The 14,485-nt window shown below is 44.3% G+C and overlaps 1 protein-coding gene across 1 annotated transcript; it reads right to left on the bottom strand.

The window, feature by feature from the left end:
- Nucleotides 1-3,434: 3,434 nt before the first annotated feature.
- ECHDC3 (enoyl-CoA hydratase domain containing 3) lies at nt 3,435-9,158 on the bottom strand. Its single transcript, XM_069034795.1, has 5 exons — nt 8,994-9,158; nt 8,786-8,907; nt 6,494-6,591; nt 5,439-5,639; nt 3,435-3,923 (listed from the first exon to the last, which is right to left on the bottom strand). The coding sequence occupies exons 1-5, from the start codon at nt 9,119-9,121 to the stop codon at nt 3,597-3,599; spliced, it is 876 nt and encodes a 291-aa protein (XP_068890896.1). The 5' UTR covers nt 9,122-9,158; the 3' UTR covers nt 3,435-3,596.
- Nucleotides 9,159-14,485: the final 5,327 nt, after the last annotated feature.

The raw sequence follows: 14,485 nt of genomic DNA, 5'->3' as shown, positions 1-14,485 counted from the left end.
TCTCTCCTCCACAGCTACAGGAGATTACTTCAAACCAACCCAAAACTAATTCTTATGCAGGCTGCTGAATTCTGGGTTGGGTGGCCTCAAGGAAACTGCATGAAGTTTATATAAAAGCTTATATAAACTGTTCTTGGGCTCTGTGGAGCACAGAGGGTATAAATACCTTGCTCATTACCCAAATCCTCTGTTTAACTCTACCTTCAGTACATATTCCCCAAGTGATGTGGTGAGGCAGGTCACTGCCTGGTCCATGAATTAGGAATAACCTTGTGCCATGTGTTATTTGTCACTGCTCACTGGCTTTTCATTTGCCCTGTTCATGAAGGGAGCCTGAAGCTATATCACAAGTGATATGATCATATCCTCTAGATTTTGCTTATGTATCTTTTCTAAAATTTCCAGGTAGAGGCTCAAAGCCATTCCTCTAAGGCCTCCATGGACTCTGAGGCAGTCCCCTTCATTCCATTCAAACTGGCAATTCCTTGCTTGCATATCATGACTGGTTTCCTTTCCAGCTGTTCCTGTATATATGGATGGAAAATGTTGGTCATTTCCAAGGATAAGCTGTATCCTAGAGGCTGTATGCAGCTGGAGTTGTACTTAGTTTCCAGAGCCACATGCTGTTAGGATGACTTGAAACTAGGCTAATTACCTGGCAGACTTTGCTGCAGAGAGATTCTTTAATAAAAATGGAGGGGGTGACAAGGGATAGGCTCCTTGCTATTTTGGGATAAACTCTTCCCTCAGGCAGCAGATAACCATGGTGGTAAGGCTCCCAATCTATCATTTGGTTTGCTGTTTCTTGACTGTAGTACTTAATTAACAACTCTGGAACTGCTCTGTTTCCCAGGAATAGCCTGTAAATCCATTAAATGAAACAATAAGGGCAGATGTGGGCAAAAATAAAAAGCCCATGCAAGACAGAAATGAAAAATTAAGTTGTTTTTTCAGTCTTCAGAGGCCAGTGTGAGAATGCTATAAAACCTTCTGAACCTTTTGTGTCTAGTGGTTCAAGCAAGAGGGAAATGTTCCTGGGGATGCCAGCATTTTTAGAACTGATGATTGCTAATTACAAAAGCACTAGTGACAGGACAAGGCAGAGTGGTTTGAAACTGAAAGAGGGTAGGTTTAGATTGGATATTAGGAAGAAATTCTTTAATTCGAGGGTGGTGAGGCACTGGCACAGGTTGCCCAGAGAAGCTGTGCCTGTCCTATCACTGGAAGTGTTCAAGGCCAGGCTGGATGGGGCTCAGAGCAACCTGGTCTAGTGGAAGGTGTCTCTGCCATGGGGTTGGAATTAGATGGTCTTTAAGGTCCCTTTCAACCCAAACCATTCTAGGATAATCCTACGATTTTGTGATTGCATAATTACTTTATTGCATGAAACAGTACAAACACTGTGAAAACTGAGTTAAAACAAAAATATTTTTTCTCTTTAAGATCTGAATGGAGTTAATAATAATGCCAAACCCTATCTTGTGTAGATGGCAATCAACTGCAGAATTTCTAAATATCTGAAAGAATGTGCTCATCTAAACTGTCATTCATGGTTTTAGATGGCCAGTGAAACCATTTTATTAGTGCAGTTAGCTGAAAAGGGCACTGTTCTGCAACAATCAGATAATGTACTAATTTCTAAAAGCCTGGAACAAAAGAGCCAGTTGAGATTTGCTGAGTAGTTTCAAGACAGCCATTAAATATAAATATTTTTTAAAACAATTTACTCTTTCCTAATGCTTTTAGAGCAGCGTGTGGGAACAGAGTCTAAGTGCAGCATCTTACTGCATTGGAAAGGACATGATGAAGGTTACTGGGCTCCAGATGTAACTCTTCCATCTCTTAATTGTGCAGAACAGTTTCTAACCTATATAAACTACGTGAGTTTGTAAAAAAACTTACCCACCTTTCCTGGTGGTGACAATAAAAGTTTGTGTTTTTAAAGCAACTAGTGCCAAGTATGCACATTTTTCACATTTCTATGGAAACAGTTTAATGGTGAATTTAAGTTTCCATTCTTAAAACTTGCAGCAGAAATGAAAATTTTGCTCTTTTGAACCCGTAGATGGAAAAGGGACTTGCTTTGTGGGGCTGTGTTTGTATAAATGATACTTCTACATTTGGAGTTTTAGTTGCCATAGGTAGGATTAATTTGATCTAACTTAAGACATTTGAGTCTGCATCAAGCACTTTAGGCTGCTTCTACTGTCAACAAAGAAAAAAGGCCCATCCATACTGTGATTCACGTGGTCTGGCTTAGGCGTCTATTTAAGGATGAGATGGATGAGCCCTCATGATTTGGCTATGTGGAACTTCAGAAAAAATGTGTTTGCTGGGAGGTCATCCCATGTTGATCACCATGGATTGATAACTAAGGCTCCTTTCATCCAGTATTGTCATCAATAACACATCCTCAGCAAATCTGCAGGTTCTGCAAAACTGGGGCAATGGCTGACACCCCAAATGGCCTGGCTTCAATCCAAACCAACCATGATCTAAGGAGAAATGCAAGTTTCTTCACCTGGGAAGAATAACCAGTACAGGATACCAGTACAGGGAGGAGTGGACTGGCAGGGCACATTCCTGCTGGAAATGGGCTCACAGGGGGTGCCTGGCTGAATCCAAACCAGCAGTGCACTCCTGACACAGAGCAGACCAAACACACACTGAGCACTACTCACAGACCAGCACCTGGAAGGCTATTTTGCTCTTCTCTGCTCAGCTCTGGTGAGGCCATATTTAGGATACAGGCCAGTTTTGGCACAACCCGTACAAAAGGGATGTGGAGAAACTGGAAGTGGTCTACTGGAGGGGTGCCAAACTGGTTACCCAGAGAACATGACCTACAGGGAGGGTGGAGGAAGCAGGGCCTGTGCAGTCTGGCACAGAGAAGTCTAAGTATGGTCGAACTGTAGCCTGTGACTGCTTGAATAGAGTTAAAGAGATAATGGAGCTAAACTTTCTCAATAATGCCAAATAATGTAACAAGGGGTAATGGCCAGAAAGTGCTGCTTCAAGGCTCAGACTGGACATTAATAAAAAATTAACCTGGAGGGTTGTAACTGATTACCCAGGGGAGCAGCTGAATCCCTTTTGTTGGAGGTTGTCAAGTCTGTAAATCCATGGCTGAATTGCTCCAATGCTGGTAAAAGCCCAGCTATGAGCACAAGGATGGACTTCCCAACTAACACATCCATTATGATATGTACTACCATCATCTCTGGAATGTGTTCAAGCCCTTCAATTCTCTATTAATAACAATACATAGTAATTCCCATCCAGAACAATGGGGGGGAGGTTCTGAACAGGGTGATCTGAGCTCTCTCTCAGTCCCTGTGACTCCCTATGCAACCTGAGACACCTTAAACTGATTTTTGCAGCACAGTTACTTCTAAAACCACAGATTAAATTCACTGCTCAGAAAAACCACTGTCTTTGATTTTTCTTAACATTTATTACATACTTAGAATAAATTTATTGTGTCTGGCATATGTAAGAAGAGAAATTTAACTTTCAGTAAGAACAAAAATATGGTTCCCAAAGGCACCTGCGTGAAGAATCATAAAGCACAGCTAAGGTTTGTTTAGAGACAGGGCTCATTTCTTCTCCTGAGAGTGTGACCAGACAGGCTTACGCTTCTGAACAAAGGCTTCGATACCTTCCTGCCCATCTCTCAAAGTCAAATTATCTACCATGACCTTAGTAGTCATTTTGTAGGCAGTGTCGAGGTCCTGGGTTATCTGTCTGTAAAAGGTGGCTTTCCCCAAGGCCAGGACGGATTTGCTGCTTTCACATATCTTCTGAGAGATTTTCATGGTCTCCTCTTCCAGCTTGTCTTCTGGTACCACCTTGCTGACGAGCCCGTGCATTAATGCTTCTTGGGCAGAGAGAGGTTCACCCGTGAAAAGCATCTCCAGTGCCACCTGAACAAGAAAGAATACTGTACTAAGTCAACCTAACTGCCTTAGTGCTTTGCTTTGTTTGGGGAATTTCAGCCTCCTCCTTCAAGTTCAAGTTACTCTTTTCACAAATGATTTAAATCTTTTGGTCTTTTAAACTGCCAAGGACCTGTTAAGAGGTCTCAGCAAAGAGAAGGACTGGTCTAAAGCTGATCTCTTCAAGCCTGCCTGCTGATTCCAGCTGTCCTAGGCTGACACCTCTGGGTTTCTCTTCAAAAGCCCACAATCTCTGGTGATTGCTGTACAAATTAAGAGAGAGGTGGATCATCTACAATGTCAAATGACTGAACTTGGTATTTTAAGCTGGGCATATGTGCGGTTTTTTAAAACACCTGTCCTAGTTTTAAGTTTAGTATGAGTGGTTTTAAATATGGACTTTTTATAGCCACATTATTTCAGTCTCCTGCTGCTTTCAGCATCTGGTGCTTGAGGTTTGAAACTAAAAAATCCCCCAAATACTCAGTGACTATTCAATGTTATGTATCAATAAAGATGGTTTTCTAAGACTCATGATGCAATTGACCAATGCCTGAATCCTAAGAGCTGATTATCCTCATTAGCATCTTTGCTCTGGTAGCTACAATGGCAACACTTCTTTTGTTAAAAGGTAAAAATCATCAATCCTGGGAACTGTAGGGAATGTTCTTACTGCTTTGAAAAGTGGCACAGAGAAAAGTATATCCCACACATTTTAGAAAGGTGATCCTACAGCCCAGAAATACTAATTCAGAAGCAGCTACAACTGCACACAAGAGCACACTTGGAGAAATCCCCCATGGGCTCTATTTGAACAGGATGTCCCTGCAGATGGGAAATTTCAAGCTGAAGCTCTTATCCAGCAATGGGATGTGGGCAGTTCAGTCACTGCATCTCAGCAAAGCCCTGCTGGGCTTGGGCTATCTGTCTGCATGAATCCAATTGGATCAGAACTTAAAATTTCTTTTCTCAGTTATGGAAGCTTTACAGATTGTACTGTTTTTTATGTACAGAGAGATGTGCAGCCACAATCAGTAGGACATAAAACAGGAAGACAGTATAGGAGGGTTTTAGGTGCTATTTAAAGCATCTTGATCTACAGCCAGGCAGATCCTGCTGGCAGTGAAATGTCACTGCCTGGCAAGAATTGATGCCTCGGTGGGATTGTTATCCTGAACTTGCAGGGGTTTCCTCCTCAGGGGAGAACATCATTGGCTAAAGCCCTGAGCTGTCTGTGGGAAAGGAAAGGGACTGCTGAGCTGGTGGGCAGCTGGGACGAGCTCGTGCTGCTTGGAATCACATCAGTAGGAAGCTGCCTTTCCTAAACAGAGTTCACCCTTTATTATTTTTCCCAGTCCAAAGAGTTATGGAGATGCCTTTTGAAATAAAGTATTTTGAATGTTGTAGCACAGGAAAATAAAGTTCAGGCAATGGAACTAAAACTTCCAATAAGGGAATCTACTTCTTGCAAAATTACAAAGAGTATCTGGGAAGGAAGCCTACCTTCCTTGGAAGAGATCTGCCCAAGGCCACAGCTGGTGTGGAGCAGAACAGCCCAATGTTTACTCCAGGAGTAGCAAACTGAGATTTCTCACTTGCCACCGCGATGTCACAGCTTGCCACGAGCTGGCAGCCAGCTGCTGTAGCCAAGCCGTTTACTTTGGCAATCACTGGCACTGGAAGTTTCTGGATTAAAGTCATAACCTGCATGCACAAAAGACAGTGGTCAGTATGAAAACTGAGGAAGACACGATCCTGTTTGGGAAGCCATCAGAAGTACCTTCCTCTCTATTTATCAAAACCCCCCAAACTGTTGGATCTTGGCTCCTTTCTGATGAACGGATGATGAAGAGCCCTTCAGCTGTAGCCTTCACACATGGCATTTACAGCATTCCTAAAATATGGGCTTGGCAATGTCTTAGAGATCATTAGTACTGGAGGAACTAGAACTAAAGGTTTCAAAGGACTTTCTGTTGTCACACTGAGCAGGATCAGGGGTCAAATTCTAGCACCACCACAATCAAAGGGGATTTCCCCATTCTCTCCAAATGCTCCAGGGTTCACTTTAACTTCCCCACCTCCCTGACCTGGGTCTTTAACAAGAACTTGGACAACCAGTGAATCAGATCTTACTTTCACATTGTCTGCTTGATGTATAGGCTGATCCTGAGCTTTTAACTAAATGCTGGGAAGGAACATTTGATCACAAGTGATTTGAAGGTGGTTATCCCTAGACTTCTAGGAAAGACGTTGCCCAAATACTCAGCTGCAAGGAACACTGACTCAACTAAGGAACATACCCTGACTCTGCACATTGTTGGAGATATGCACATTTGTGTTCTAGCCCTTCTATTTACATGTAAAGAAATCCAGGGAAAACATTAATTTCACCAGAATAAGGCACTAAAATAGCAGGGCAGCAAAAATCAAGGAATCTGAAGGAATCTGTAGGAACAGTCTGTGCTTTAGCAAGCAGAGGACCAATGCTGTCCCTCCTTAAACCAATGCTTGCTCTTAACACCAGGCAAAGGCAGAGACACTCAAGAAGAACTGCTTACCTCTGCACATAATTCAAATACTTGGGAATGATGCTTCACATCATCTTCACTTGACAGTTCCTTTAAATCATGGCCCGAACAAAATACAGGTCCTTCAGCTGCAAAGAATTTCAGGAAAAGTCAGTTTGAATTAATGAAGAAACCAGGGGTAGCAGTGTATCAATGTCCCAGCTAAAGGGATGTCAATGACATGTCAATGTTCAAAAAGGAGTTTGAGGAGGGAGTTGTAAACAAAATTCCAAAAGATTACCTTCTGGGTTTTGTGGTAACTTTAAATTTCTGCAGTGCAACATTTAAGCACAATAACACCCATTATCACTTTTCAAGATCTCATTTTACTTCCATTCCACTTAACTCAAGTTAGAAATAATGCACTTCACACCTTTGAGCCCAGTTTTGTGTAAGGACATTCAAAACAGCTCCTCGCTACAACGATAACTTGTCAGCTGGAGTAAGGTTGGAGGGCTCTGCTCACAGACTGATAAATACACTTAGTCCCTATTTATTGTACCCGGAATTAATTATTAACTTTTGCTAAATAAGCATCAATATTTTTTCTGCCATGGCGTTGTAGGTCACAATGGAAAAAAAGAAAAAAGGCTATTCTGCTACAGGAGAACCGGAAGGGTTGTTGGGTGTTTTCTCCACTGCTAAACTGACATCCAGAGAACCCACAAAAGCATGTCCAGGGTTTGGGCAGCAAAAGAGGAGGTTTCTGTGGAACTACGCTTTGGATTTGCTAAGATCAGAACACTCTATACAGGTACACAATCTTTAAAACAGTTTTCCTTTGTCCTGAGAATAGCTGCCATTAGAATGAACCAATGTGATGCTTTTCAACCCCTCAGAACTTCTCAGATATTTGTATAGATGTGGCATTTCCAGCTACACCTATGCAGACCAAACCTCACCTATGGATTTATTTCTTATGGATCAGATTATTGAGACACAACCTATCCAGAAATAACCACACAATTAACATCAGTCAGCTCATGGGGTTGGCAATATATATCTGGAGATTAACTACATCTGCATTTGAACCTCATTGAAGAATCCAGGGCAAAGTCTGTGTTAAAGGCCCAAAGCGTTCACTGAGGAATCTTTTATTTTCTTGAAATTTCTTCTTTTGCACTTTATTCACCAGGGGAATTAGAAATAAACAAGAACATGCAATTTCTAAAAAAAACAAACACAATTGTGCTCACAAACTCCCAGAGCATTGTCTTCCCAAAGGAGAGCCTTCAGTGTTTCGCAAAATTTGTCACTGCTGTTTGAAATGAGGAATATGTATATTTAAACTCACCCCTATGAAATCAGCTCACTTCCACTCTTGTGTGTGTGCCCTTACACACACAGTTGTCCCCTATGTATAGGAAACAGCATCATCCTAAATTAACAAACCAATTTCTCTGAGATGTTTGGGGGGAGGCAGGGTAAGGTTATCTTAAAATAGCAGAGGAAAAAAAGATGGTTTAAGTACAGCTCAAGTTTCATTATCTTTAAGGACTCTACAGGTTAATACATAAATGGAAGAAAACTAACAGGCTCTGAGAGAGGCTGTTTACATCCGTGGGTTATGGGTGTCTGTGGTATTGATACTACAGTCTCTCCTTCACTGGAGTGTTTCAAAAATAGTTCTGACAAACCATTGGCAACGACAACAAAGCTGATCCTGGCTCAGCGTAGGGAAACAGAGCACCCGACTGGCAGAAACCCTGGTTTTTACTACAGCCTATACCTGTGCACGAAGGCAACAAATGTCATCCTAGCTCTGCCCGTTCCTGCACAAAACCCCTTTCTGGGAATGTTAAATGCTTTACTTTGCTAACTTTTAGAACTTTTGTTTGACTTTTGTTCTGTTTAAAGTATTCTTTACGTACAGTTTTAAACCAATCAACCCTAACCCTAAACTGCCGATTGTTTTTACAAAGGGAAGCAACTCACCGAGTGTAAACACCCTCGTAGCCCAACTGAAATGCTGACCTTTTGAAACGTGTTAATACTTAGACATGTCGGCCAAAATCAAAAGCATAACAAGCCCCAAGTCAGTCACTAATGCTGTGTTAGGAATGAGGAACTAAGTACAGGAGCGGGGAAGCTGGGGTGAGTATACAGGAACAGCGTGACAGGGAGGTCTGCCGGGGGCCGGCAGCCCCAGGAGACCACGGGAGCATTAGGGAAACACGCAGCTCCCTTTCCGCCCCGTTTCCTGTAATTCCAGCCGAGGCTGGGGTTTCAGCTCCGCGTTCCCCGCTGTGTGCCCCGTGCCCGCCCGGCCGGGCGCCGCGGTACCCGCGATGACGATGACGCGGAGCTCCCGGCTCTTGACGTCGTGCAGCAGGTCCCGCCGCAGGCTCTGCAGCATGGGCAGCGACAGCGCGTTCCGCCGCCGCGGGTTGTTCAGGACGATGGTGCTGCAAAACCCGTGAAACACAGCGGGGTTACGGTCACCGAGCTCCGAACGCGGCCGCGTCCCGGAGCCCCCGGCGCCCCCGCTCACCGCACGCCCCCCGCCTGCCGCAGCTCCGTCAGCGGCTCCGCCGGAGGGGCCTGCCCGGCTCCCGCGGTCGCGGCGCTGCTGAAGGCGGCCGTGAGGTGCCTCCGCAGCCGGCACAGCCCCGCCGCCATCGCTGCGGGGTCGGGACGCGCCGGGCGGGGGCGGAGCGGGCCGGGCGGGCGGAGCTCCGCGGCACCGGGCCTGGCCCTGAGCCGCCGGTGCTGCCGGCGCACAGAATCGATTTGGTTGGAAAACACCGCTGAGATCGTCGAGTCTAATTTATGACCGAACACCAGTTTGTCAACCAGACCATGGCACTGAGTGCCACGTCCAGACTTTCCTTAAATACCTCCAGGGACAGTGACTCCACCGCCTCCCCGGGCAGCGCATTCCAATGTCTAATCACGCTTTCTGTGAAGAATTTCTTCCCAATGTGCAACCCAAACCTCTTCTGTCACAGCTTAAGACCGTATTCTCTCTGTCGCTGGTTGCCGGGGAGATGAGCCTGACCCGCACCTGGCTGCACCCTCCTGTCAGGGAGTTTAGAGAGTGATAAGGTCCCTCCGAGCCTCCTTTTCTCCAGGCTGAGCCGCCCCAGCTCCCTCAGCTGCTCCTCATCAGACTTGTGCTCCAAACCCTTCCCCAGCTCCATTTCCCTTCTCTGGACACACTCCAGTACCTCAATGTCCTTCCTGAGTTGAGGGGCCAGAACTGGACACAGCACTCGAGGTGTGACCTCAGCAGTGCCCAGTAGAGAGGAAGAATCACATCCCTGGTGCTGCTGGACGCACTGTTCCTGGTACAGACCATCCACACAGAGCCTCCCTCCGTCCCGCTCTCAGACCTGACTCCTGTGCTGGAAGGCCTGGGTGGGCAGTGGTATCATTAATGAGTAGCTGGGGTGTTGGAGAGCACTCGAAAATGTTGACTTTTGTGATAATTTCTTCAGATTCCACCAAGGATTTTCATCTATGACCATAGGATGGAGATTAGGACTGTGCTGAGTGAACTTGTCAGTGGCACTGGGGTGGGATCTATCATGACAGGACAGCAGTGTCATGCAGAGAAAATGACATCACTTTGAGGCTGAGAGTAACTAGCATGAGATGAAATTCAGTTCTACAGGGCTTGGAGTCATATACTTGGGAACTAATAAATTGATAGTTTATTCACTGGGAGCTCATAATCTGGAAATTGTTATGGGAAAGGCCTTCTTTGTTCTAATTGGTTCTGCAGAGTCAGTCTGTAGTCCATATGATGCATTCAAAAAGAAAAAAAAAAGGCAAATGTGATTTTAGGAGGTGATTTGGTGATTTTAAACTTCAAATGTGATTTTAGAATTCAGAGTATTTTAGGGGCATACAGGTACATTCACAGCTCATCTTGATTATTGCTTATGCTTCTGGTCACCTGTGTTCCAAAAATCAAGCTAGAAGAGGGGCAGCCATGTGGATGAGGCAGCTGATGAACAATCTCATCTGCCAGGAGATGCTCACAAGCCCAAGGACCAAGCAGCCTTGTTCCACAAGATGCAGGTACCCTAAAGTGGAATAGATTTATATCCAGCATACACTATTGTAAATGTAAATCTGTGCTCTTGCTTCCTGATCCCCCTGTTCTTGTGAGTTGTTGCAAAGTACTTGTAGGTTCCCAGATGTGTCTCCAGTTTTCATCAGTGTCTGTTGAACCCCTACAGCTTTTTTGACTGTAGTTACAATTGAGGCTTTTCAGTTGTGATCATCAGCCTCATGAAAGAACCACTTGAGTTTTGTGATTAATAACATATTTACTTACACAGATAGTGCATTCCCACACCAAGCTGTTACTTTCTGTTTACTAACACAATGACCCCTCAGATTCCTGGGCTTTGTGGCTCTGCTGTAAGAGCAACTGTGGATTTATGTACATTTATGTACACTTTTCAGTGTTGAAGGTCACTGTTAGACCTGAGAGCTAATTCTGCTCTGGGCTTCCCTCACTTGACCATTTTATTTTTCTCGTGGTTGTTTGTACCTCATGGTCAATTCACTAAAAAAAATTTTTCAAAAATTTAGTAAGTGGTAAGAATCTGTGACAAGGAAAAAAAGAAACATTTAGAAGCAAATGAGATCATCTTATATGGATCTCAGCAGTTTTCAGAGTCCCTGATTGGTGTGGCAAAGGCCAGCACACCAAGAACACAACTTGTGTGCTTGCTCTGGGAGGAGTTCCCAATCCCCTGAAACTTTGACCACTGACCTCTTTCAAACTTTTGAATACAACCTGATTATTTTTCTTCCAGTTCCTTCTCCATCTGCTTGTCCTTTTTCTGTCCATCTCTGAGGAAAGAATTTTTTTGTGGTCTTCTCCAAAAAGCTTATTTTTTATATAGTGTTTCCAGCTCCCTGGAAATTCAGTTCTTTTTAACTTTGATTGACAACCTCATGTTTCCTTTCACACCCACCCCCATTACAGATTGTTTTTTGGCTGCAGCTTCCCCAATGCATTTAGCAGACCTGCTGCTGCCTTCTCTGAAAAAGTACTGAACAAACTTTCCGATTTCAGGCAGATTTCCTTTTTATAGCATTTGCCAGCAGCAGCATTGTGGTTATGGCTGAGCTCACACTTTCAACTGGAGCCAGCCAGAAGCCAGGATTGCAGGTACCAGACAGGGCTTTTCTAACCCTTAGCTGTATTGATCCTCATAAAATATAAAAAGGGAAGTGACAAAGAACATGACGCAACTTCATCCTTAGATCATTCCAGAAACTATCAGGGACTGTGCAGGAAAAGATGTTTTGAGATTCAAGTGTGCTTAGGTGCTGTAAAGCCCTCTGTGCTCTCCATTGTGATGTTGCTAGATATCATGCATGGACAATAAAGATACAGGATCCTTTCCTTTATGAAGCACAGGTATTTATTTGGGTCTTTATTTCCTTGGCTTTCAGCAAGCCCAGATGGGATATGCATCTTCCAGGAGCACCTGCTGCTATAAATAGCAGGTCAGCCCAGGGCAAAGGCAGACCTTGTTGGGATGCAGCTGAAAACACATCCACATCCACATATGTAAATTAGTAAATATATCCATAAAGACATTTCTCTTAATTGGAATGCTATGATGAAAACTTGGGACTATTTTATGGAACATGAGGTAGACATGTCCTTAGCAGAGTTTCATGCAAATTATCTCTTGTCAAACGTTGGCATTCCCAGAGGATCTTGTGACCTGATTTTCAACACCGCTGAAGGCATTCAAATCCCACAGGCAGCCAGGGGGCTTTGGCACCTTTAGAACTCAAAGACTGCTTAATTCTGGTCAGGTGTGTAGTAGTTCCAGGATAACAGGGAGAGCAGGGTCCTGTTCTTGCACCCAGGCCAAGGAAAAGAATTTATTTCCCTGCTTTGTAAATTCTGCTAGCAAAGAGATAGCCTAGCGCATCATGGTTTCTCTGATGTGGAACCCTCCAGGAGTGACTAAAGAAAAGATGAGAAAAGATTTTGCATTTTTGTTCCCATTTAGCCAGGATTCTGAGCTGAGTTCCAGCACCACAGGATGGCTGCTGTCTGTGTAACATTTTTTCTGTGTCCTTAGACAATTTATGTTTTCTATATTGCTATTAAGATAGAACTAGCAGAGAAACTTCAGGACAATGTGTAATTGTGCTGGGATTTTCTAAGGGCATGAAGCCTCTCTACTCTGTCCAAACTTGGAATTCCCATGACTTTGCAACCAAACCTCCTTTGAGTCCTAGCCCTGGGGTTTTTTTCTTTGAAAAGTCAGAGAAAAGTAAGTTATATATGCCTTCTCTTTATAGAGGCTCTAATTACTTGAAGTAGTAATTAAAAATCAGTTACAGAATTAATGTATAGGAGACTATCAGAATTTTTAGCGTGTACTTTAAGAGAAAGTTACATTTAAAAAAAAAATTTGATTATTCTGCTAAGAGAAAGGATTTGAATCCAGTTTTCACTCCATGACTACTACTGAGAATTTGCAGCGGCCTGTGAACCAGGCTAGTCCCCTGCCAGTCAGGCCCAGATCAGGTCCTTACCTGGCAGTACTGCTGCCTCCTGCCTTTACATTTAGCATTCCTTCAGCAAACAATCCAGTGTCCTGTTTGCTCTTGACATTAAACAGAAAGCTCCCGTGTCACTTCTGCTGCAATGTTTTGCAGTTACTGCTCAGAGCTGTTTCCCAGACACTGTGTGGCAGCACTGCTCCGTGTAATGGGTGCTGTTTATTTTCCCTTGCTTGTGAACCAGGTGATTGACCAAAGCCCTTTTGTCACTACACCCATTCCTGCTCCTCTTCATTTGCTTCTCTTACCCTCCCCACACTCATCTTTTGTCTTGCATTGTCCTCACTTTTAAAGTGATTTCTATTTCCCAGCGTTACCATTAGTTATTTTTTTTATGTGAGATTCTTAAGATGTGAACAATGACCAGAATTATAAAATATGTGAGACTGTAACAGGCTTGGAAACAAGGTGATATTCATTCCTTCCCTCAGAGGATCTAACCTTAGGTTCCCAGTTTAGATACTTAAGTCTGCAAGGCTCCCTACACAATCAATAGAGACACTGTATCCCCTGCAGGGCTGGTCAGTATCTAAATTAGCTGCCTGCTCCCAGTGCCTCTCCAGGCTCCTCCTGCCCTCCATTCATTGCACCAGTGTTGGGGTTTAACCCCAACTGGCGACTCAGCCCCGCTCATTCACTTCCCCCAAAGGGATCAGGGAGAGAGTCAGAAGAGTAAAAGTGAGGAAACTCATGGGTTGACATAAAGACACTTCGTCTGGTAAAGCAAAAATGGTGCACACAGGCAAAGCCAAACAAGGAATTCATTCCCTACTTCCCATGGACAGTTGGGTGTTCAGCCATCCCCAGGACTGTGGGGCTCTGTCAAATGTAACGGTGAGGTGGGAAGAGAAAAGCCATCACTCAAAATGTCCCCCCCTTCCTTCCCCCAGATTTATGTGCTGATCATGGCCCTGTATGGTCTGGGGTATCTCTGGGGTCACTTGGAGTCAGCTGTCCTGGCTGTGTCCCCTCCCAACTTCTTGTGCACCCCAGCCTCCTCCCTGGTGGGGCGAAGAGCATGAAAGGCCTTGACTGTGTGTAAGCCCTGCCCAGCAATAACAAAAACATCCCTGATCTATCAACACTGATTCCAATACAAATCCAAACCAGCCCCATGCAGGATACTGTGAAGAAAACCAACTCTGTCCCAGCCCAAATGATCTCAGTAGGGAACCAAAGCAAACTGGTCTGATGCCTCTTGCGGGGGATGTGAACTTTGCCCTCACTCACATGGAAAAGTACAATACTGACCTCAGCCCAAGGACCTCATTGGAAGAAGGGAGTACCAGAATGTTCTCACCCTGATGATTCTCTAACTGCATCTTAGGATGCACTTCCAGATGTCAGTGTCTCTCTGCTGTGGTTGCAGACAAAATCATTGCTGCGAATGGTGAGGTAACTTGTGTCTGCTGTTTGGGGCCAAGAGCAAAAGTTTGC

Source organism: Aphelocoma coerulescens, chromosome 1A, assembly GCF_041296385.1.
Source record: "Aphelocoma coerulescens isolate FSJ_1873_10779 chromosome 1A, UR_Acoe_1.0, whole genome shotgun sequence".
In the NCBI taxonomy this organism is placed as follows: Eukaryota; Metazoa; Chordata; class Aves; order Passeriformes; family Corvidae; genus Aphelocoma; species Aphelocoma coerulescens.
Note: the sequence above shows the minus strand (reverse complement) of the source record. Positions and strands in the feature narration are given on the sequence as shown.